Source organism: Penicillium rubens (genome assembly GCF_028828025.1).
Source record: "Penicillium rubens strain IBT 27055 chromosome Unknown utg000002l_segment0_segment0, whole genome shotgun sequence".
Lineage (NCBI taxonomy): Eukaryota > Fungi > Ascomycota > Eurotiomycetes > Eurotiales > Aspergillaceae > Penicillium > Penicillium rubens.
In genome coordinates, this window is record NW_026890600.1 from 6,542,271 (window position 1) to 6,563,837 (window position 21,567).

At 48.6% G+C, this 21,567-nt stretch overlaps 7 protein-coding genes across 7 annotated transcripts; 3 read left to right on the forward strand and 4 right to left on the reverse strand.

The window, feature by feature from the left end:
• Positions 1 to 879: 879 nt before the first annotated feature.
• N7525_004969 (chromatin-binding protein RAD9) lies at positions 880 to 5,212 on the reverse strand (the record flags this gene model as incomplete). Its single annotated transcript, XM_002565279.1, has 2 exons — positions 880 to 5,094; positions 5,153 to 5,212. The coding sequence occupies 2 exons, from the start codon at positions 5,210 to 5,212 to the stop codon at positions 880 to 882; spliced, it is 4,275 nt and encodes a 1,424-aa protein (XP_002565325.1).
• Positions 5,213 to 5,643: 431 nt separating this feature from the next.
• Positions 5,644 to 7,089, reverse strand: sen2 (tRNA splicing endonuclease subunit SEN2; the record flags this gene model as incomplete). The annotated part of the gene is made up of 1 exon (XM_002565278.2): positions 5,644 to 7,089. The coding sequence occupies one exon, from the start codon at positions 7,087 to 7,089 to the stop codon at positions 5,644 to 5,646; it is 1,446 nt and encodes a 481-aa protein (XP_002565324.2).
• A 380-nt stretch (positions 7,090 to 7,469) lies between these two features.
• Positions 7,470 to 8,198, forward strand: N7525_004971 (H/ACA ribonucleoprotein complex subunit NOP10; the record flags this gene model as incomplete). Its single annotated transcript, XM_061213235.1, has 4 exons — positions 7,470 to 7,589; positions 7,780 to 7,824; positions 7,932 to 7,999; positions 8,063 to 8,198. Coding segments are annotated over 4 exons (369 nt in total), but the record flags the coding sequence as incomplete, so codon positions are not given.
• Positions 8,199 to 8,595: 397 nt separating this feature from the next.
• N7525_004972 (rRNA-binding endoribonuclease) lies at positions 8,596 to 9,908 on the reverse strand (the record flags this gene model as incomplete). Its single annotated transcript, XM_002565276.1, has 2 exons — positions 8,596 to 9,111; positions 9,165 to 9,908. 2 exons carry the CDS (start codon positions 9,906 to 9,908, stop codon positions 8,596 to 8,598), a joined length of 1,260 nt encoding a protein of 419 aa, XP_002565322.1.
• A 3,831-nt stretch (positions 9,909 to 13,739) lies between these two features.
• On the forward strand, positions 13,740 to 15,126 carry N7525_004973 (uncharacterized protein; the record flags this gene model as incomplete). Its single annotated transcript, XM_061213236.1, has 5 exons — positions 13,740 to 13,940; positions 13,995 to 14,099; positions 14,161 to 14,534; positions 14,593 to 14,660; positions 14,720 to 15,126. The coding sequence occupies 5 exons, from the start codon at positions 13,740 to 13,742 to the stop codon at positions 15,124 to 15,126; spliced, it is 1,155 nt and encodes a 384-aa protein (XP_061070257.1).
• A 472-nt stretch (positions 15,127 to 15,598) lies between these two features.
• On the reverse strand, positions 15,599 to 17,143 carry N7525_004974 (M18 family aminopeptidase; the record flags this gene model as incomplete). Its single annotated transcript, XM_002565273.2, has 1 exon — positions 15,599 to 17,143. The coding sequence occupies one exon, from the start codon at positions 17,141 to 17,143 to the stop codon at positions 15,599 to 15,601; it is 1,545 nt and encodes a 514-aa protein (XP_002565319.2).
• Positions 17,144 to 18,396: 1,253 nt separating this feature from the next.
• Positions 18,397 to 19,980, forward strand: N7525_004975 (zinc-dependent alcohol dehydrogenase; the record flags this gene model as incomplete). The annotated part of the gene is made up of 5 exons (XM_002565271.1): positions 18,397 to 18,559; positions 18,626 to 18,721; positions 18,784 to 19,011; positions 19,074 to 19,651; positions 19,702 to 19,980. 5 exons carry the CDS (start codon positions 18,397 to 18,399, stop codon positions 19,978 to 19,980), a joined length of 1,344 nt encoding a protein of 447 aa, XP_002565317.1.
• Positions 19,981 to 21,567: the final 1,587 nt, after the last annotated feature.

The window sequence follows — 21,567 nt, forward strand, 5'->3', positions numbered from 1 at the left end:
AAGGCTTGTATCCGGAGATCACAGGCTCTCCACTGTATGGCATTTCTTCCCGCCGTCAGTCACTTTGCACTTCTGAGGTAGCTAGCGATCGTGTGTTGAGATCTTACAGAGAACAATACAATTTCATTTGCACCTTGGTCAGTCAGATGAGTCGGGATGGAATCGGAGAACGAGTTGTGATAGCAAGAGTAGAAGATGGCGGTGTGACCGATAAGAAGCTGCGTGAGAGAGAGAAGATGATGTTTTGCGTATTTTGCTGCAAGTCGAAAGAGAGGCAAGTGGGGGGCAAGCAAAAGAAGCAATCCATCGTCTGATTAGAACATCAAGTCCAGCCAAGTAACTTGGGGCTTGAATCCCGGTGAAAGGGACGGAGAGGAAATTGTTAAGGAAGTATGCAAGGTAAGCCTGATGTATAGAGAGGTTGGCTGGAGTAAACTTCTGCGGGAATATAATACCATGGGGTAGCGATATGAAGAAGGGAAACTATTGATCTACATAGTAGAACAAGTAGATATATGCTAGATCTTAAGTGGAAGCCAGACAAAGAATCATTCAAGAAAGGGGCAAACAGTCCGTACGGTTCTAATATTTCATTGAATTGCATGAGATCCGACATCAACATGACTTTAGGACATAAGGGTGGATGTAGAATCCATGTATAACGTGGTGAACACTCCTTCAGATACGAGGTCACAATGAATCCAAAGGCAATATTCTATTTAGAGACATTACACCCCAATTATCTTCGGTGGTGAGTCGTTAATCTACCTAACATCTAACTAGAGCGAGTAGTAATCTCATAGGAAATGGAAGTCCGAATAGATTCATTAAAGAATAAATATGATAGATGACATTGGTATCAAGAACGAGCACAAGAAATCACTCCTCAAACAAGCGCCCTAAAATCAAACTCTGACAAACAAACTCATTACCAACAACCCTCGCAGTACATTTCAGCTCATTAGGTGGCGTAGGAGTGGACGATGCAATCGACTTCCTACGCTTCTTCCCATGGAACAAGTGAATTCTCTGCGTCTTCGGTTTAGGCATCAACATCGACTTTGCAGCAGCTTGATCTGCATCATCAACATAAATCCAGTCCCAGCTAGTCGACAAACCGGCATCGGACTGCGAGTCTATCAAGGCCCTGGCCGTGCCGAGATCAGGGACACGCTCAACCCGGGAAGCCCCTAGGGCGTAAGTCAGGAAGATATAGGCTTTCCTCTTTTCCTCTGCCTTTCCACGGCCCATGACGAGGAGCACTGATTGCCCTGCTAGCAACTTCGTCCGTGCGGAGATAGTTTCGGAGAGACGGGCTGTGGATGGAGGGTTGGGAGCCATGACTCTGGATTTTGTCGCTCCATTGAGGTACATTGAGTCGCCGGCTGGGAGGAGGTAGATATCCCAGTCGAGGACGCGACCCTGCGTGATGCAGTCCTCTACCCACCGCCCGGCCAGACATGGGAGGTTCAATGCCAGTGCTTGCATGTATTTTTCTCGCCGAGAATGGGTATCGGCAATTAAGCAGGCAAAGCCAACGTCTTCAGCAAGAGCTGTAAGACGGAGCCCCTTGTTATTGAGGTCTGCATTCTTGGCCCCACCTTTTGTGGGAGTATCAACGGGAACAATTGACGAAGCCTCGAACAATTCAGTAAATCCATCATGTAATACAGTGCCCCCATTCTCCATAATCAGCCTAGTCACACGATTCTTAGATGCTTCGTCCTCCTTGTAAGAGACAGCAAATACCATCCCAGCGAAGATGCCGCTGCCTTGGTGAATGCTGCGGGACAAGCGAGAGCTGGGAGAAGCAGGCGCGGATGACATTTCGGATGGGGTGTGCACCGTGCTCTCTTGTTGAACAGGCGCCGGGCGATATGTGAACATCCGGTCTTTGAGTTGATTCCACAGGATCGTATCAAGATAGACACGAGCAATAGGCACTTTGATCACGTTCTCGCTGTTGCCAATCCCACCATTTGGTAGGCTTTTGCGTTGCTTGGGACCGACTATCACAGTGGTGTGACCGTAAATGTCGGTTATAGGATAAAGGCCATCGTCCGCGGCTTTAGCCAGCTGTTCTCTAGTGAGCTTGTCACCGAACCCGCGGACGATATGAGTGACTTTTGGAACATTATCCATCTCAATCTTGACACCGTCTCCGACACGAAGCTCAAATCTCTTAACGGCACCCTTGGGCACCTCGACAGGAAGACTGTCCTCAAATTTCACAGAGTATTTAACTTGTGATACACCCAGTGGTGTCCCGAAGCATGTTGCTGGGTAGTATGCTCGTTTCTGGCCCATCCAGACAGAAAGGACCTGACTTGGGGCAACCACGGTATTTTCCAATGAAGTGTGGGATGGGCGAGGCGTGGTAGGGGAGTCATCAACACTGTTCGCCTCTGACTCAATTATATCTTCCGAAGCAATTGTTGATGAGACCTCCGTGAGTTCCGATGATGGAGGTGGTGGCTGTTTATAAACTACAACCTTTGGTTGGGGGGCTGATCTCCCAGTAAGTCCGGAGCTCTTTATTGGGACATGATTCTCTTGGGTAGACATCGATGTAGAGGTCTTGCTAATTCTTGATTTCCGGCGGACGGGCTGCTCAGGCGATCCCTCGATTTCCCAAACATTCTCCGGGGCTCGTCGCGGGGGCTTTGATTGTCTTCGCACGGCTTTTTCGGGGAGTTGCACCAAAGGCACATCATCCGAATCCGCAGGAATAGGAGCTGGTCCTTCTTGTGTTGCTCGAATGGGTGCAACGGATTTTGGGGGCTGTGCGCGAGGGGTTAGAGGTATGATAGGGTCAGAGGCAATGTAACTTGAGCCATTATTGCCACGCCGCTTCTTCTTCGGTTGGGTCGGCGATCCATCGATCAAGGCTCTGAACTCTTGATCCTCAGTGGTAAAGATCCCAATTCCCATATCAAACCCTCCTGCCCCAACCTGTGGCGAGAGATCTGCTGCAATTTCAGTCAAAGCCCTGCGTTGGCCTCCTCCTGGACTGGACAGCAGTTTCTTGAGAGGCGAAGAGAGTGCCCTTGTCCCAGCTGGGCGGACATGATTCTTTCGAACACTGGGGATTTCACTGAACATGGGTGGAAGATCGTCGTCTTCGTTGTTCAGCCCATCGCCATTGGACCCAACCTCGGAATTACACTGGGAGTGACTGGGACTTGTTTCTGGGATACTCGTTAATCGAGCCATATCACTGAGATGCTTGAGACGTTGATTCATAGGTGTCTCAGCCACACGGGATGGCATCGATGATGAGTTTGCCGCAGTTCCCGCTCCAACTTTGGAATGAGATGAGTTTACAACTTGCTGCTCCGAGGGATTGCTAGAGTGTGTAGGCATATTCTCGTTAAGGGACGCACCCTGAACGGGTTGAAGGGAAGGTTCATCTGACACGGAGCCATTTCTCTGGGTATTGCTGTTCGAATGTCTTGACTGTGGTCGCGAGCAGGGAGAGGAGATCTGAAGACGGTCTCGTGCGGGAGAATCCACATGAGAACACGAAGGCGAGCGATGAGCAATTTCCCTAGTATTGTCGGTTTCTGTGCATTTTGGTGATGATTGAGGTGATGGTTGAGAGTCTTTCACCATGGCCTGGGAAGAACGCATAGCACCGTTCGGCTGTCCACCACTGTGGGAGCCAAAGGAGCCTCCGTGACCCATTCCATTCTCCATTTCCTCGTCTACTCCCATCCGGGAAGGGGAGGGAATCGGCTCAAACCCAAGTACCTGAGATAGTCGGTCGTGGGCACTGGCGGCGGCGGCATCCAGAGGAGGTCCGTCGTAGTTCTCTTTGTCTTCTTCGACTGAAGATTGAGGAAGCTCTTGTGACCGGGGCACTTGCATATCTTCTTCTTGTTCGGTTTCTTCCTCGCTGGCAACAGCTTCTATCATTTCCTGGTCTTGCCGTCTACCTGGCTGCTTGGGAGAAGTCCGTAGTCTGGCGGAGAGATTGGATGTAGATCTGGCAGGAGCACTCAGTCCGGCGAACTGAGCCGCAGCTTCCTCATCGATCTGTCGCTGTCGCCGTGCACGTTCTACAAAGCTCGACTCTTTATAGAATTCCTTGTCACTCTGGTCCGACTGGATATTGCCGGCCGACCGTGTCAACCTCTCCCCCAAAGTCCTGTCGCGCTTTGTCTGCGATTCCTTCATCGATATATAGTTCATGTTGGGTTCCGATGATTCTCTCATAAACTGGACCGGCATGCCCATCAACGGCGACGAAATACCATTGACAACACGAGCGGGTTGAATCGGGATATTGGGCGACGGACGATCCGATACAAGTTCCGCCTGCAGGCCGTGGACAATGGGAGAGGATGGGACCTGGGTAGCCCCGAAAACCTGGCTCAGACCGAGAAGACCGCCACTTGACTCGATGCCACTAGCCAGGGGATTCCGCGAGATGCTCGGGGTCTCTGTTGTCCCACCTTTTGCCTCATTCTTTTTCATCACGGTTCCGGGTGTTTCTGCTAGGAAGCGTTGCGATTCGGGGAAGAGATCCGGTGCGTAGGCCATCGGGGAAGACTCGTTTTGATCGAAGGTGCTCTCGTCGTCGTTATCATCTTCGCCTTGGGATAGGTTCGCTCCATGGTGCGTGGCGTCCAATTCGGAGAGGAGGTCGATATGGCCGCTGTCACCCTCATGCAATGTTCTCAATGTCGCTCCGTCGGCCCCTGTTTGTGAATAATCCTGCTGCATGGACTCCCCATTCTGTCTGATAATGCTGTCGTACACTGACTGCGAGACGACTTGAGTGTCCCCAGGAGCAGCCTCTGCGGAGCTCATGTTGCCGAATTGCGAACCCGGTACAATACCCAGTTCATTGTCACGCTTATCAGACATTATTGGGCGTCGTTCATGCTGCCGAGGTCGAGACCGAGGTAGTTGGTGTTGGTGCACAAGGCTCGTGGGGTTCGATGGTGTTTTCGGAGGTAGGTGTTGGCCGGTGCACACCCCGTCACCATTGGAAGCGCCGTTGACTGTGTGGTATGTGTAACAAAGTGTGTGATTCGGCTTGTTACCTGTTTTTGCAGATCTCGAAAAGTACGGCTGAGATGGATCGTGCTCCTGGGGATGTCGGAGTTAGTCCAATGAGGGCGAGGGACGCTGCAGGGTCATTACATACTAGCCCCAACGCGTCGCGTTGCAACTTTGCAAGGTCGATGCTATCGTCCTGGGTCTCCATTTTTCGACGACATAAAGTCCCTGAAGCCTAGCACGTCTTGATAGCAACAGCAGCCTTTGTAGAGTTCGCCCCAACACAGTCCGACACTTCAAATGCCTTGCATCGAGACGTAAATGTAGATGGAGGCGTTAAAACGCGAAACGCGTGTCACGTGCCTCGAAGTAATATTACCCTTTACGGACTAGCGCCATGAAGGCACTCTCAACAGCGTTCCAAGGTTGGACATTTGATTATGCACACATATACAAAGTACATAGTTAGGTAGTTTACTACTTCGATTGGAACCAAGTAAGAAATAAGACATGGATTTCATGGGTCATTATGCAACGGTAATGCATTTGTACAGTACTGCGAGCAACATAATTACAGAGAGGGTATCAGAAGCCCTTAATATTCCCCGCCTTGAGGGGATCCAAAAGAAAGCGAGGCAATCAATCACGAGTGCGGTTCGGAATCCATCTCTTGATGAGGAACTCGCGCACCTTGTATTGACCAAACAGCGCCCCAATATCATCGAGCGAAGCAGCTGGTGGAGGCACATCCACATAGCAGACGACCAAGCTCTTCAACACCTGAGCCTGCACACGGCTGACACTGTGCATCCACCACCAACTCCTCGCCTGCTTCTCTCCTGTGTAGTTCTTCCGTTCTTCTGTTTCGGACCAGTAAGGGTGGGTGTAGGAAGGAATGATGACAACTGCGAATTCGGCGTGGGAGAAGACCGGTCCGCGGTTGTAGAGCAGGTAATCTGTTCCGAACTTGACTCCGGAGCGGATAACCCACCCGAGAGACCGGAAGTGATGGTAGACGGTGTAGGAGATCATGAAGGGATCATCTGGTAGGAGGGACGCGGAGGCGTCACGGGCAGGTTGGAAGGAGTGGTGGCAGAACTGTTGGAGAAGGGCAGAGGTGGTGATTGACGAGGTTGATTGGACCTCACCCAATTTCGAGGGCGAATCGTAGATTTGCAATGCACCAAGCGAGTAGGCAAGGAAGAATGCCTCTTCGTTGGAGAGTTGAAGATGCTCTTCATTTGGGAAGTCATCTGAATCGAGGTTGTCGACGACTGAATCAGGCAATTGTAATGATGAGGGCGAGGTGGATAGAAATTCTTTCTTTTGCACAATGGGTGAAAAGCGCACGGATTTGTTGTTAGACGAGGTCTCGGGTTGGTTTTGTTCAGCAAGAGCCGCATTTTGTGCAGCCAACTCCCGTGCCTTCTTTTCCTCCAGCATCCGAGCTTCTTTTGCTTTCTTCAAGGAGAACTTCTCCGTTGTAGCCGCTGTGACGTTAGTCGTATCGTCTGTGGGTGTTGATTGTGCAGCTTGGTCAAGAGGCTCAGAAACGCCAGCTTCCCTAGCAGCCGCCTCGGCTTTGAGTCTTTCCTCAATGGCCAGCTTCTCCATGCGGGCACGCTCTAGCTTCAGTTCACGACGTTCAGTCCGCCGCAGTCTTGTCATCTCCTCGCTGGTCTTCCCATTATGTAACCCTCTTCGTTTTTTCTCTCGCGCCAGCCAGCTGGGTTCACTTCGACTGAGACTACCCTTGCCGAAGAACCCCATCTGCCATAAGGCATTAATGGACCTCTCGTCCGTGACATGGATCGATGAGGTAGTTTTGTCAAAGTAGGCCGAGTAGACTTCTTGACGGGGTGGCGAGATAAGGAATGTGAGGTACGAGAGAGCAACGCTTATAAGAGAAAGAGGGTTATGAGGGATTACAGGAGGAACGTGATGTACATTGACCGGAAGAGGAAACTGGTGAATCTGTCTGTAGTTTGGCCTAGGAGGTCGAGGGGCACGAGGCGGACGCGCATCTGATGCAGGCCCTGACTTGGCAGCCACAGGTTTGTCCATGGTGGTTACTGGAGTGGTCATCCTGGGAACCGCTACTGGATAAGAAAATATTCAAAGTCCTAAACACAAAATTCGAGGTTAGCGACTTGTGCTATAACATGCGAGCGAATCAATCGTCATGGTAATATCTTCTCAGATACCGTTGTAGTCAATTCAGCAATCATTGACAGGCAACTAGAAATCAAAGTGTCGCCTGCCTGAGCTAAATAAATGGTGTCATCACCGAAGGTGAAGGATGGGCTGGAGAGTGTAAAAGAGCTGAGGAGCATCTTACCTAAAAGTCTCTGTATGTATGAACAACCTGAATCAAGTGTCAATTAGTGAATGATACTTCATGGCTCTGCACATTAACAGAGCTCAAAAGTCATTTAAGAGATATTATTCTCTTCTCTGCTCAAGTGCGAGAGAAAAAGGAAATTTTGTGGTCGAAAGCTCCGTTTAAAAAGCACGCCGTGACTAAGCAACCTGGTCCGAGCTCTTCCTCGTTCAGAAAAAAATTCCTCCACTTATCGCCGACGCAAGTACTAACACAGGACAATTTATCAAATATCGCCAAGTGAGTTTCTAATTCGTATTGAAAGTCATATTCATTGCTCATATGCTAATCTTGCTATTTCCAGAATGCATCTTATGGTATGTTTCGTTGCGACATCGAAGCGAGCGAATCTTCAGCTCCGCTCGGAGATCAGTCGCTAATTTTTTGACGAACAGTACACCCTCGACAACGAAGGCAAGCGTGTCTACACCTTGAAGAAGGTACGGAAAACTTTACGCCGGGGAGCCTGCCGCTTTTCAGCGAACATGTGGCTCCTCAGATCACAGTTTCAACTTTGGACGATTATACTAATCTTTGGCAATTATAGGTCCTGAACGGCGAAGTCACCAAGTCTGCCCACCCCGCTCGCTTCTCCCCCGATGACAAGTACTCTCGGTGAGTAGCGGTGTTATTGTACATGGCGCATAATGAAGCATTGGAAACTGACCTCTTTCCCAGTCACCGTGTCACTCTGAAGAAGCGTTACGGTCTTCTCCTCACCCAGCAATCCAGTACGTCGCATCTCTCCTTCCAGAACTCCGCTCTCTCAGAAGTACATGAAGCTAACTTTGCGTCTTTCAGAGGCCTCTGCTAAGGCTTAAATGGAACAACACTGGGAAAAATGAATTACCGGGTGGCATAGCCCATGTTTTGGCGAATGGTGTTTTTCTTGCGGTCAACGGATGGCTGAGATGTCCATACTTGTTTTGCTATCCTTGGATAATCTATTCAGGGCTTCACCTAGACATTCTAGAGAATATGATACCTGATCTAGGTACTCAACGAGGATTTTGTTAAAATGTTCATAAAGAGCCCTATGGATTGGCTATATTGTATGTTCAACCGTAAATCACAAGCAAAGACATGGTCATTCCTCATAAAAAGGCCGTCAACCACCATGACAGTGGTATTGACCAGATGAACTTTTTTCTTTCCATGCCCCAAAACTCCAACCCATGTAACCAAGATGCAAAGTCATCCACGCAGCACATTTAGCGCTTCCTCGAGTTGACGTTGCGGCCAGCACCGACCTTGGTACGGCCACCAGTCCTGTTGCGCTCGCCAGTCAAGATACCAGGCAGGTAGTCTTCGTCCATGAGATCACGCTCGCGACGCTGTCGTCGCTCTTCTTCCTGGTTGGCGCGGACATACTCCTTCTGGTCTTCGGCAAGAACGAGTTCGGTACCCCATCCGCGCTGGCCACCGCCGCCCTTCCACTTGCCGTTCGCGCTGCCTGCGATGGGCTTGGGAACGCTGTATACGTTGCCGCGCTTGTTCCACTGCATGTTCTTCTTCAGGTGCATTGTGAATGCGCCGTTGGCAGTGGTCGTGCATGAGACACGGGTGAGGGTATCCTTGCCGCAGCGAGGGCAGAACTGCTTGCTCATCTCCTTTGTGGTCAAGAAGCAGGCGTGGCAGCGCTTGATGAAGGTTCTAAGATGCTGGATCTTCTGGAGGGTGGTGGTAGACAGAAGGTTCAGGTTCATTTGTAGGAGAACGTTTTGACACTATACAGGATAAGTAATTGGGCGATAGACAGATGTTGTGTGGGTGTACTTACCGCGAAATCAGTGGTCATAGTCGCAACCTGCATTGTCTTGGGCGCAGCGGTAAGAGTCGCTGTCCCGGACTCATCCTTAGCAAGACGCTTTTTATAGTTAGATGGTGTGATCCATTCTCCGTCGTCAGAATCACCGGCAGCATCATCCTCCACATCCTGCTCTTCGTCCTTCTCTTCTTCTTCGGCAACCGCAACAACAACCTCGGCGACTTCATCAGCCTCGTTCGTTGTGGGGTCTTCCTCCTTTGGAGTATGTTGGTGGGCGTCTGCGACTGTGGTCTCCTTCACTCCCTCCGTAATGGCTGCCACCTCCGCATCCTCGGGCTTGACTTCTTCGGATTCCTCCTTCACAGGGGGCTTTCCATTGATCTGCTTCTGTCCAGGGACGCTTCTTAACCGCCAGTCTCCATCGTTCTTTTCGCACTCGATTTCATATGCAAGGGCAAGGACCTCAATATCGGTCCTACTCAGGACAGAACGGTCACCGGTCTTGCGAGCGAATTCGCTGACGATATTGAAGCTCTTAGGTGTGGGGGATCGCTGCTTCAAGAAAGGTAGGTATAGGGTCTCGACACGCGCGCGGGCATCGGGATCACGGATCTCACCCACCACGGAGGGGGTGGTGATAATTTCGTCGCACTGAGCAAGGAGGGTTGAAAGCGGCGGGGTATTCTTGAGAATCGGGCCAGCGTCCAGCACAATTGTGGACACGGGCTTGGTGGATGGGGCAGTAGTGTCTGCCATCTTGTCCTATATACTAGGACTATTTCCACTGATCGACAATGAGAAAAGATGAGGTCGTTGTCGACTTTAAAGAATTGGCCGAGTTGTGAAAAGGAAATTTCTCTGTGAATAGTGGCCTGTGCGTCCTTATCGGTCTATCTTATCGCCTATCCAAATCTACTGCCCAGGTACACCACTTGTGTCTTTGTACATGCAGTTGGACATCAGAAAGCTTTGTTTGTACGTCTATTTTCTTGTCATTTGATATTTGGATTTGTCGCATTGAGGGCTGTATATTAAATTCAACACTTTTGGGCAAAATGTAGGCCAAGACACCGTTGTTGTCAGGATATTTTCCACAACACTGAAATGCCCCTATACAATTTCGATTGAATGGGGATTTTATGCCCATAGTGGAAGCAAATCTCTAGTTAGTAACAGATCCTTCTAGGCCTCAGCAGAATAAGATTCCTTCTTTTTTTCAGGCAGGACATAACACCCAGTCACCGCCATGTTCAGACCAGCTCATATTGGAAACCAGGCCAATAGGTTACCGATGCCTCCCCAGGCTGAGTAAAAAGTCTCTTCAAATACTTTCGAAGGCCAAACAAATCTGTTCGTCTCTTGCGGCGATTACTTTGATAGAAGATATAATCTCAGTAGAGAACCTATGTTCAACGCAAGCAGCTTCCAACCAATGTAAGTTCTAAGATTAGTACCACAAATCTCGCGTGTCATATGTATCTCTCTGTGGATAATTGATCTTCCTAGGATAGGGACATTGCATGTTTCAACCTGCAGCCTCAACCAAAATCCTCAAGGTCCTTGTGTAAAAAAATAAAAAATAAAAAATAAAAGACAATGGCAAAGAGAGTTGCTTGCTGCAGGCTGTACCTAGGCAAGGAACCATGATGACTTCTCGCGTTCTAACCAGCAGCAGCTTGATTTAGAACACGGAGTTCGCATCTTGGTCCAAGTAGCTTGCACAGCCCAGTAATTTCAGAGGATCTTTCGCCTAGTAGGTAAGAAGTTGTCTAAACATGGAGCTAGTACATTCCTAAAAAGCTTCGCGAGAAAAAGTATCAGATGGGAGACTTGTAGACTCAAAGCCACGATAGAAAGAGAGAGAAAGTAGTCAATACACGTGGAATCCACTCCAATCAAGCTGTCCCGATCCCAATTTGAATCCGGCTAGCTGCAGTAAGTTGGGTGACCGGAGATAAAGGGATGGTAAGGAGATGCATCCTACCCATGGCATCGTTGACTAGAGTAGGTATAGAACCGTCTTGGCTTATCAATTGCCCAAAATTGCAACTAACCGTCTTTTTAACTCCCATTAGTTCCTCCCTGGCTGATCACTAACAATTTAAGCATCGAGTGTAAGTTTTCGGTCTCCAATCAAAAGTAGTTGATGTACGGAGTAAGCACCTAAGCATTGAGGAGTAGTCTGATCCTAATAGAGACTACGGAGTAGATTCTACTCCGTACATTCTAGGTTAAGGCAGGATTCGAAGTCCCAAGCTGCCATGACAACTCGGTAAGCAAGGCAGCCTGCATACAGCGCGAGTCTAGCACCTAGCGCCCTGCATATTGACAAGATGTATTGCATATATGAGTGTTCCACTACAGAATTGAAAATGTGGTAGTTAGAAACGCAAAGCCATGTTTCTTTGATCCTGCGATAGAGGACCAACTTTCAATACGTTTGTGTCCAGACGAATAGCCCTAAGGATCGTATGTGATATGTCAACTAGCCAACGCCACTTGGCAGGGGTCCATTTCGGCCACACTCCATTAAGGAACAGTTCAAATAGCGTAACGTTTTAATTGCTTTTTCTTGAACTCTTCCAAAAATTTCGACGCATTGCCACGAGCTGAGTTACGTGGTTAGCAGCTTTGGATGTTGTGAGACGCGACTAATCGAGGCCACATTCCAAGGTTGTCATACTGAGACTGACGTTCTTTGTATGAGAGACACTCATAAAAGTTCAACAGGTTTAATAGATTAAACAAGTTCTCAAATTAAAGCAAACGAAGCTTTTCGGGAACGGATATCCGGGGCAATACAAAATGGTTATCCCTGACGAGGCCTCTAACATTATCGAGGGAAGTGGCTGGGTGTTCCAACAAATAGGAGATTTAGTCTCTCTCCCATATTTTCCTTTGATGTTCAATTGGACACTGTGTTATTTTAGATGTGGGTATATATGTTGCATAGAAAGTAGTTCAGTGGCAATAAGTAGAGAACCCCTTACACATCAGATGCGGCAGATGAGCTTAATAGAGCCCTAACATGCAAAATGAGACAATGTCTACAGGAAATTGTTCGTCTCTCAGTCAACTGTTTAAGACTGTTTAAGACAGACGCAATCTTGTAATAACCATTCCTCAAATCTCCAAGGTAACAAAATGAGGGGAGAGCCGTAAGTCGAAGGAAAGTCGATCAACTCATGTATAGGGTAGTGTATTCAGCCAAGGGTCGTGTCCTGATCAACCAAGGCTGTCTCGATATTGCGGCTCCAGGCTTTTACCAACCACTCCCCTCCGCCCCCGTCATTACTGTTTGCACTGCGCCTTTATTGCCTGGCAGTCTTTACCGCACCTGGACTAATCCGTATAGAATAGGGTATGAGAGGTTGACTTCTAACTAAGCTGAGTCGCATGACCACCATCATAAAAGCCCTGTAATTAATAAGGCCGACACATTTAAGCCGGAATTGATCCCTATGGCTGAGCATCTTTCCACATATAGACCAACTGCAGTGAGAGATTCCATGAGCAGATTGATACATATGGTTGGCTAACTCCAAGTCAGTATAGTATCAGGCCACACGCGTCATCATCAATTTCTATAAATTTTGTTGTTCAGTGTCACCGTCGGAGATGATCGGATAGCGAATAAGATGACCTCCGAGCTGTCTGCAGGTACAAACTGTATGCAAGACTTGCGTCATGGCATATTCAAAGTAATTTGGAATCACTTCAACTAAGTTGTATTGCATGTATATGGAGTATAGCATCATAAAATATTGAAATCGAATGATAATCCGTGGAAGTATAGTTTACCGTGCGTCAATCGAGAGAATAACCCAGTGGAGACCCGATCTGATCGGTAATCGAGCAGATCGTCCACAGGCGATCGACATGAATAGATTCAAATTATTGATCAAGACCAGTGGGACGAAGGGGTAAATGTTTCTGGGGTCTCGAAATAAGGTGGAAATTGATATACCAAGGACCCTGCAAACTATAATTTGTCCTGTAAATTGCAGCCACAACCAGGTTCAAAGAGAAAACCTTTTTAAAAATGAGGGCAAAAGCAAAAAAAACAACAAAGAAACATCGTAGAATTGTTAGTACGGAGCACATATGTACATATCGAGTCCATCGGGGCCAACTCTGGACCCGATTCGTTGTATGGGGCCCCTTGCGCTGCACGCTGCTGCAAACACGCTTCCCAGACGGGGATCCTGTCTCGCGTCAGAAGCACTCGCCCGCTCATCCGAGGAGTGAGGGGAGAGGAAATGACTGTCCTTTTAGGGAATTGGTACTGTCTCTCTCTGAAAAAGGGATAGTGGATTCGTTCCTAGGCCGTTTGGTTTCTGGGGCTGCATTGTTGATGGCGACGCTGCGCATCAGTTTTATGCACTTGCGATTATAATACTGCGATATCCTCTCGTAATTTTCGCTTACTGGAGAGGTTGTTCTCTTATCACTCCTTTGGTGCCCTATCTCAATCGTGAATCAGATCAACATCCTATACTGATCTGATCATTGGATTATCCCCAGGCAATCTTCTCTTTGAGGAGTAGCCATCCCTTCTTTTGTTTAAAGCCGCAAGATCGATTGACAATGAATTTGTTGTACATTCGAGATGCGATCTTCAGGCGAGATAATGACGGCATATTGTTGTCCTCCGGAGGCCAGGAGGGCTTGATCATAAGCGTTGTGTTCACAGCCTTGGCAACCTGTTTCGTTGCGATGAGGATGTATACTCGTATGAAACTTATGAATCGGGTGGAAGCAAATGACTGGATGGTCATTATTGCACTGGTAAGTTGGGTGATCGATATCGAAGAAATACCAGATACTAATGCAGATGTATAGGTCAATTCATATGTCTTCATGGCCCTCGACATTATCGAAGCCGTCAGTGGCATGGGAATGCATTTGAAAGATATCCCACCAAACATTCTCGAGAGACAGATGAAGGTGAGCTTGCCCTAAGCCGTGTCCTCAGCTATCAACTACATCTAACAACCGATCCGGACAGGCCTTCTGGCTCACCATTCCTTTCTACAACGCCGCCGTCCTCTGCGCCAAAGCCTCAATTCTGATGCAGTACTTCCGAGTCTTCCCAACGCACCGCATGCGAGTCGTCTGCTGGGTCATGATTACTGTCCTCGCCATCTATGGCACCTGGGCGGTCATCAGTGCATTCCTAAACTGCATTCCCGTCGCCAAATTCTGGGACGATTCAATTCAGGGTTACTGTTTGAACAAAACAAAGCTATGGTTCTCCAATGCTAGTATGCACATCGCGACCGATATTGCCATCCTCGTCATTCCCATCCCGGCTTTAATGGCAGTCGACCTGCCCCGAAAACAGAAGATCGCTTTAATGATCATGTTCGCTATGGGTGGCTTGTAAGTTATCAAATTCCAGATATCAGATTGAACCGTCCAGAACTAACATAGCACAAAGTGTCTGCGTCACCAGTGTCATCCGTCTAGTCAGTCTGAAAAAGATCGCCGAATCGTCCGATCCCACCTGTACGTATCGTTTCGCCTAGCTCTATCACAACCCAAAACAAAGCTAACCCCACACAAAGACGACAATGTCGGCGCTGCCTCCTGGTCCGCCATCGAATGCAATACAGGCATCATCTGCGCCTGTCTACCAACCCTCAAACCCCTCGTCGCCCGCATCTTCCCAGGAATGGTATCGACCTTCAACGCCAGTCGTCCCACGCGCGGCGACACAACCCAGCGCAACTCCGACTGGAACGGCGATGCATCAACTCTCGGTGCTCACGGTGAAGAACACGAGTATGGTGCCGGTGACCCCGAGCGGGTTCTCGCTCTTGTTCCTGGTACTGGATTCAGGTCTAGTATTAAGCGCTGGACGAGAGAGGAAGAGAAGAAATTAGCTCGGATTGCGTTTGTTCCTGAGCCTCGCGATCGGCCTAATCTGACGTATCCTCGTCCTTTACCTGCGGGTTCAGCGGTGCCGTTTTGAAGGTCTGTTGATGTATAGACACGCATTTGGTTTTTGGATGGCTCTTGCAGTCAGCTTGGTGCCTTGGAGTATAACGTCATATACCCGTCGGATTTTTCCTTTTTCGTTTCTCGTCAGGGTTTCACCACGCTCTTTGGGCCTGCGGTTGCTGGGTCATAATTACCCCCGTGCGGTATACCTCTAGGGCTGTGGACACTCGCTATTTTTGTTCTTATGTCATTTTAAAGATATAGTAATATGGAATCTAGGTTTGGAAATTCTTGGATATATAGATAGTCGAAGTACAGCAATCGAATCAAACGAATAACTTAATACCGAGAGATGGAAGAGCAACAGTCACAGAATGAAGCCACTTGGTCGTAATCCAATACACGCCCCAAGAGAATGAATAGCGAGGCAACACGCCTATAGCAAGCATGCACAAATGAGAACGGGCTCTATACTGTCTAAAGCAAAGTGTGGAATTATCGATCTAAAAGTCGGTGAACTCCTTATCAACTTCTTCGTAGTGGTCGAAGAATCCCTTGAACAACTTGACACCCAGACCGGGGTCCAAGCTGCCAGTAGTCGCCCGGATACTATGCATGCTCAGCTGGGGGATACCGCAGTCAATGGCCCTCATGCCGATCTGGGCACTGGTCATGGGCCCAATAGTGCCACCGCTGCGAGAGTCATTGCGAATCTGGAAGACCTGCAGGGTTGACCCACAGCGCTCTGCAATTCGCCTCATGACACCCTCGCTGACGCTGTCGGTAGTCATGTGTCCGTTTGAGTCGGCAGACACTGCCACGCCAACGTTAAGGCGTGGCGCGTGGTTCTCCAGGTAGACATTAAGGAAGTTCGGGTTCACTGCGTGGATGACGTCTGATGATACCAAGAAGCTGTTCGCCACTGTCTGGGAAAGGAGGTTGGGGCCGTAGTTGTCCTTCGCGAAGGCCTCGGTAATCCGCTCAATGACGCTGCTCATAAAGTTCGACCGAGCACCCTGTCGGAGCAAACTGCCAATCTCTTCATCATCGAACATACCAACCATCTTCACGGTTCCGGTCGATGTGCTGTCCGAAGAAGCAATGAGCGCTTCCTGTGCCGCATAGCAACAGAGCTTGTCGTCAATGCGGCCGGCAAAGATCATGTCCTTCTCCAGACCGCCTAATTGAGCAGGCTGGGTGTCAAAGAGTTCCAATTCCCAGTTGACAATAGTGCTATAATCTGTGATGCCAAGCTCCTTGGAGATGATCTTCACAAGCTTCTCAGGCTGGGTCGAGGTAAATGTGCCAAACTTTGTGTTGCTAGACTCAACCTTGGAGTTTTCAAACAAATCGGAATTATCTATTCCGATGACAGGCACCATTTGGGTTTCCTGGTTGAATGGACCATTCGCAGGAGAACCGAAATGGGGGGCGAGGGTAGGCACACGAGCAATAGGCCAGTCAAGTTTGACCAGCTTAGTCTCCACCTTGCCGGTTTCCGGGTCGCGAACAAGCACTCGACCACCGATACCAAGATCGCGATCCCACCAAGTGTTGCCGAGACCACCGGCGTACGGGGCAACGCCGAGCTGCTGGAAGCCTGCTTTGTTCGGCAGCTTGGACACGGGCTTCAGCTTGGCAGTCAAGGCGTCGACGTGGCCAGCAACGATAGCCACGCCGTTGCCGCTCTCGTATTTGGAGCCAATGTTGAAAGCGATCAAAGAGCTGCCGTTGCGGGTCGTGTAGAACTTGCCGCCTCGTTTCAGCTCCGATGTCCACACCGCTCTCTCGGAGAGAGGCTTGTAGCCGTGCTCTTCGAGCTGCTTGGAGAAGGATTTGACGGCGTGGAAAATTGTGGGATTGGATGTCATGAACTCGCAGTATGGCTTGGAGTAATCCTCTGGTCGGACGGGTTCATCGGCGATCGGTGCCTGAGCTCGGACTGGCTGTGCTGCAGGTACAGGCATGAATGAACAGGGCAGCTGGGCGGATATTTGCGAAGTCCATGGCGTTTCGAGGCCTTGGGCCGAGTTGTATTTTCTGGTCATATTGTAAATGTGCTAGTATGAGTGTAGGGAAGAGAGTTGGAGAGAACTGAGGGGAAAAGGCGGAGTTCCGACGGGGCTGGTACCTGACCCATCCCTTGTTTATCGCTGAGTCCGGTGATAAGTGATAACGGATTCAGCTGTCCAGAGGTATTGGCGCGTGACAACGACGTATTCATTTATTATAGGTTAGATGATACATATTGACATGTAGGCATATTCTACTAGCCCAAGTATCAACAACCTAGCTCGCTTGGTAGATGTTTAATTTAGACCTATGAGTCGCTCGCATACATCGAAACTAAGCCCTATGACGCCATTTGCTACAAGATCCTACCAGATCGGTTCTAGTATCTAGCAAATCTGCCACGAAGATAATATTCGAGTATGAGAATATTCATATTCCATTGCAAATCACTACTTAAGTGATGTAACAGTCGGGTAATTTTGAAACGCTGATAGAATATACTATTACTCTGCAAGTATATCCGGATATATATCTGAAAAACTATTGCGCATCGCCAACTCCCATGGTCTAGAACGCTTTCGTGTATGCTTGGCTGCAACTATTAGCCTCCTCCAAACTCCTCTTTGAAGTATTATAGTCCGAAAATTCGTGTTTTTACTGCGGCCACACAAATCCAAGCGACCTCTATGGGAAGTCAATGACGTCGTGGGGCCCGGAGCAAGGTGCAAAGACGGGCTCAATTTGTTCCACGAATGCCAGAGATAATACTGATCAGTATATAGCAGGATCTATATATAGTAGAGTAGACTATTCTTCTCGTCCTGGAAACTGGGGATAGCTCTGCTTGACGTACGCCCGGCATCATGGTGATGTAATTCGTGTTTTTACTGCGGCCACACAAATCCAAGCGACCTCTATGGGAAGTCAATGACGTCGTGGGGCCCGGAGCAAGGTGCAAAGACGGGCTCAATTTGTTCCACGAATGCCAGAGATAATACTGATCAGTATATAGCAGGATCTATATATAGTAGAGTAGACTATTCTTCTCGTCCTGGAAACTGGGGATAGCTCTGCTTGACGTACGCCCGGCATCATGGTGATGTCAGACAAAAATTCCCCCCAACCCCAGATATATTACAAAGAAAGCATCACAAATGAAGATCGAATGTGGATCTGCTCAATGAGTACAAAATCATCCTGAGATTTTTATTATCCCCGATGGACACAGTGAACGAGTAAATCCACTGTATCCCAATCGTACATACCAATTCACTGAAACAGATTGAAAATGGCGATGACCCAGGCAGCAAACCTGGTAGAGAAGGCTCTCGGCCATGGTGATAATGCAACAATCACCACTGATGTGTCCAGCTACGACAATGAATATGGGGTGGAGACCGGAGAGATGATCCAGGCTACTACCTGGCAAGGGAAGAATCAAGTCAAAGTTGGTAAGCGAGAGAAGCAACCTTGGAAGCGACAATTTGATCCCATGCATTGCTGACCACTGCGATCAGTGGAAATGCCGAAGCCACGGGTGATCGACCCTGGAGACGTGATTGTCAAGGTGACAGGAAGCACTATTTGCGGTAGCGACCTGCACCTGTATCATGGTATGAAGATAATTCCGCGAATGCGAGCAAGCTGAAAACTGACACAACTGTGCTGGGCAAAGGGGTCATTCCTCAGTTGGAGAAGGGCGACGTGCTCGGCCATGAATGCTGCGGGGTTGTGGACAGTGTAGGGCCCGAGGCAAAGAATATCAAAGTTGGAGAACGAGTCGTTGTTTCTTTTCCAATTGCTTGTGGCGATTGCAAGAATTGTCGGAGAGAGTACTATTCTCAATGTGACAGGACCCAGGAGAACACTTTGACCAATGCCTTGTATGGGAAGCGAACTGCAGGTAAGTTATATGCACTTCGCCTGAACCTGAGTGTCCTAAGGTTCATACTAAATGGATAACAGGCATATTTGGATATTCCCATTTTACAGGTGGGTTTGCAGGTGGCCAGGCCGAGTACATTCGAGTTCCATACGGCGACGTCAACCTACTTTCCATTCCAACCGATGTGCCAGATGAGAAGGCACTTTATGTCTCGGATGTTGTGGCAACATCATGGCACTGCGTGGTCGACACCGGTGTTAAGAAAGGAGATGTTGTTGCGATCTGGGGAGCTGGACCGATCGGGCAGATGTGTGCACAGTTCAGCTTCTTCCATGGCGCTAGTCGAGTTATCCTTATCGACGGAGGTGATGGTGCATGGCGATTGGACTTTGTGAAGACTAAAGCGCCAAAGGTTGAGACAATCAACTTCGCCGATCTACCCAAAGGCGAGTCGGTGACATCACAGCTGCAAAAAATGGTTGATGGCGGACCAGATGTTGCTTTGGAATGTGCAGCGGGCGAATACGCTAAAGGATGGGCGCATTACTTTGAACAGATGCTTGGGATGGAGACAGATACCTCGGAGTTGTTGAATGAGATGATTACTGCCGTTCGCCCGTTTGGCCACGTTGGGGTGACGGGTGTCTATGCCGGATTTGTGAGTTCACCGGTTTTCGGAAGAGTGAAGTATCTAACCGTCATTCTCAGACCAATCACTTTAACATTGGGGCTCTGATGCAGACAGGCGTACACCTTATGGGTAATGGACAGGCTCCTGTGCAGAAGTATTGGAAACACCTCATGCATCTCATTCAAGCGAACGATATCAATCCACTGGATATGGTAACCCACCGGGTCCGTTTGGAAGACATGGAGAAATTGTATGCAATTTTCAACAAGCGAGAGATGGGCATGCAGAAGGTCTTCGTACAGACCAAGCACTCTGCTCCCCCAACAGACGGAACTCCTCAATTAACGGAGTTGTGAATGTTTTGTTACGTTGATGTTATGGATGTCTTGAACAGAATGACTCCCAATTTGCCATCAGTCCTGTACTAATAACACTTCGGACGTTATCATTAGACCCGCCTCTTGAAAACATTCATTCCCAAGGGAAGGGGCCATGCTGATGTCGTCAATGGAAGGAAATGCATATTCTTGACCCGAACACTTCATTGAGTCCCAATGGAGCTGGAAACATTTGAAGTATTAGTTTTTCGTAAATCAATTACCCGAGAATTGGAGATATTCTAGGTACCAGCGTAGCGTCTATGTCTCTTGCAAATTGAGAGCTCTGGAGGCAAACGCCGAATCCCGGCAATGATCGGCTGTAGCTGGAATCTAATCCGCTCATAGATTATGTTCTATAGTAATTCATCCCAGAAGATCAAGTGCAAATTGGGGTTCCTTCATATGTTGTATTGTTCTATTATATTTGCGATGATCTCACGAGGACAACCCGTCGTCAAGTTTAGACAACAGGTTTCATGATAATCGCACTGAAAGGATATAACTGAGAACAGTGGATCAGCTTTTCGGATCGCCGAGAATAGTGGCCTTTGAACGCTATGGTGTGTCCAATGGCGGCGAATTGTTTCGAGGAATTCCATATTTTCCGTCAAACTCTGCATATCCATGTCACAGCCATCTCTGGTTGTGACTAAGTAGCCGCGATATTCTCCAGATCGGGCCATGTACACGAAAGTTCCGCTGTTCGGCCTTCACAATGAGGTTGGCATCATTTACTCCGTACTGATTGATAAGATTCTGCTGTGGGGGGTCACTTCCAAGGCCAAGACCAACCATTTCCAAGGCTTTCACCCAATCACCAAGAAAGGGAAAATACGGCAATAAAAGAAAGACAGGTTCTGCCGATTATCAGTTTAGCCCTTGGATTGCGGTCCTAGCAACCGGCATTAGTGCAATCAGATAAGATCAGAGAGACCGAGAACGGCACGGGATCCAATTCCCATGTCGATCCATACCCTCACCGCTGGTGGATGACTTCTGGGAAAGTTCTTTTGCGCACTGGCATGTTCTAATTGGCTTATCGCCGTTTCTGCTAGGTAATGGCTACAGGGCTGGGAGACCGGGACGTAGGGGGGGTTTTGCCCATCCATGGTCAATGGATTGACGAGACGCCCCACCCGAGCAAATTTTTCCATCTGGAGGGTTTCTGATCCGTGTCGCCTGTCGTTGAGTCATCGACGATCGGGTGAACGGTGTACTGTGTATGTAGGGAGTTATAGCCATGTTACGGAGTATGCAATTGGGAATTGGAACACGATTATTTGGTATTGCAATGTTCTTTGTTCAGGCAATTGATGCTCGAGGTGTATCTACAAGAAACAATACACGCAGTTAGCGAAGAAATATGAGAATATATTACTTCGTATATTGTACTCCGTACAATAAAGAGTGTTGCGTCAGCCCACCGACGCTCTCTCGGAACCATCTCCACTCAGATTCGGATCAGATAAAAATTTCGAAGGAAATCGCGGCATTGGGTTTAGCGAAATAGCAAATGGACCAATGGTAAATTAGTATAAAAAAGAAAAAGAAGATCCCACATCC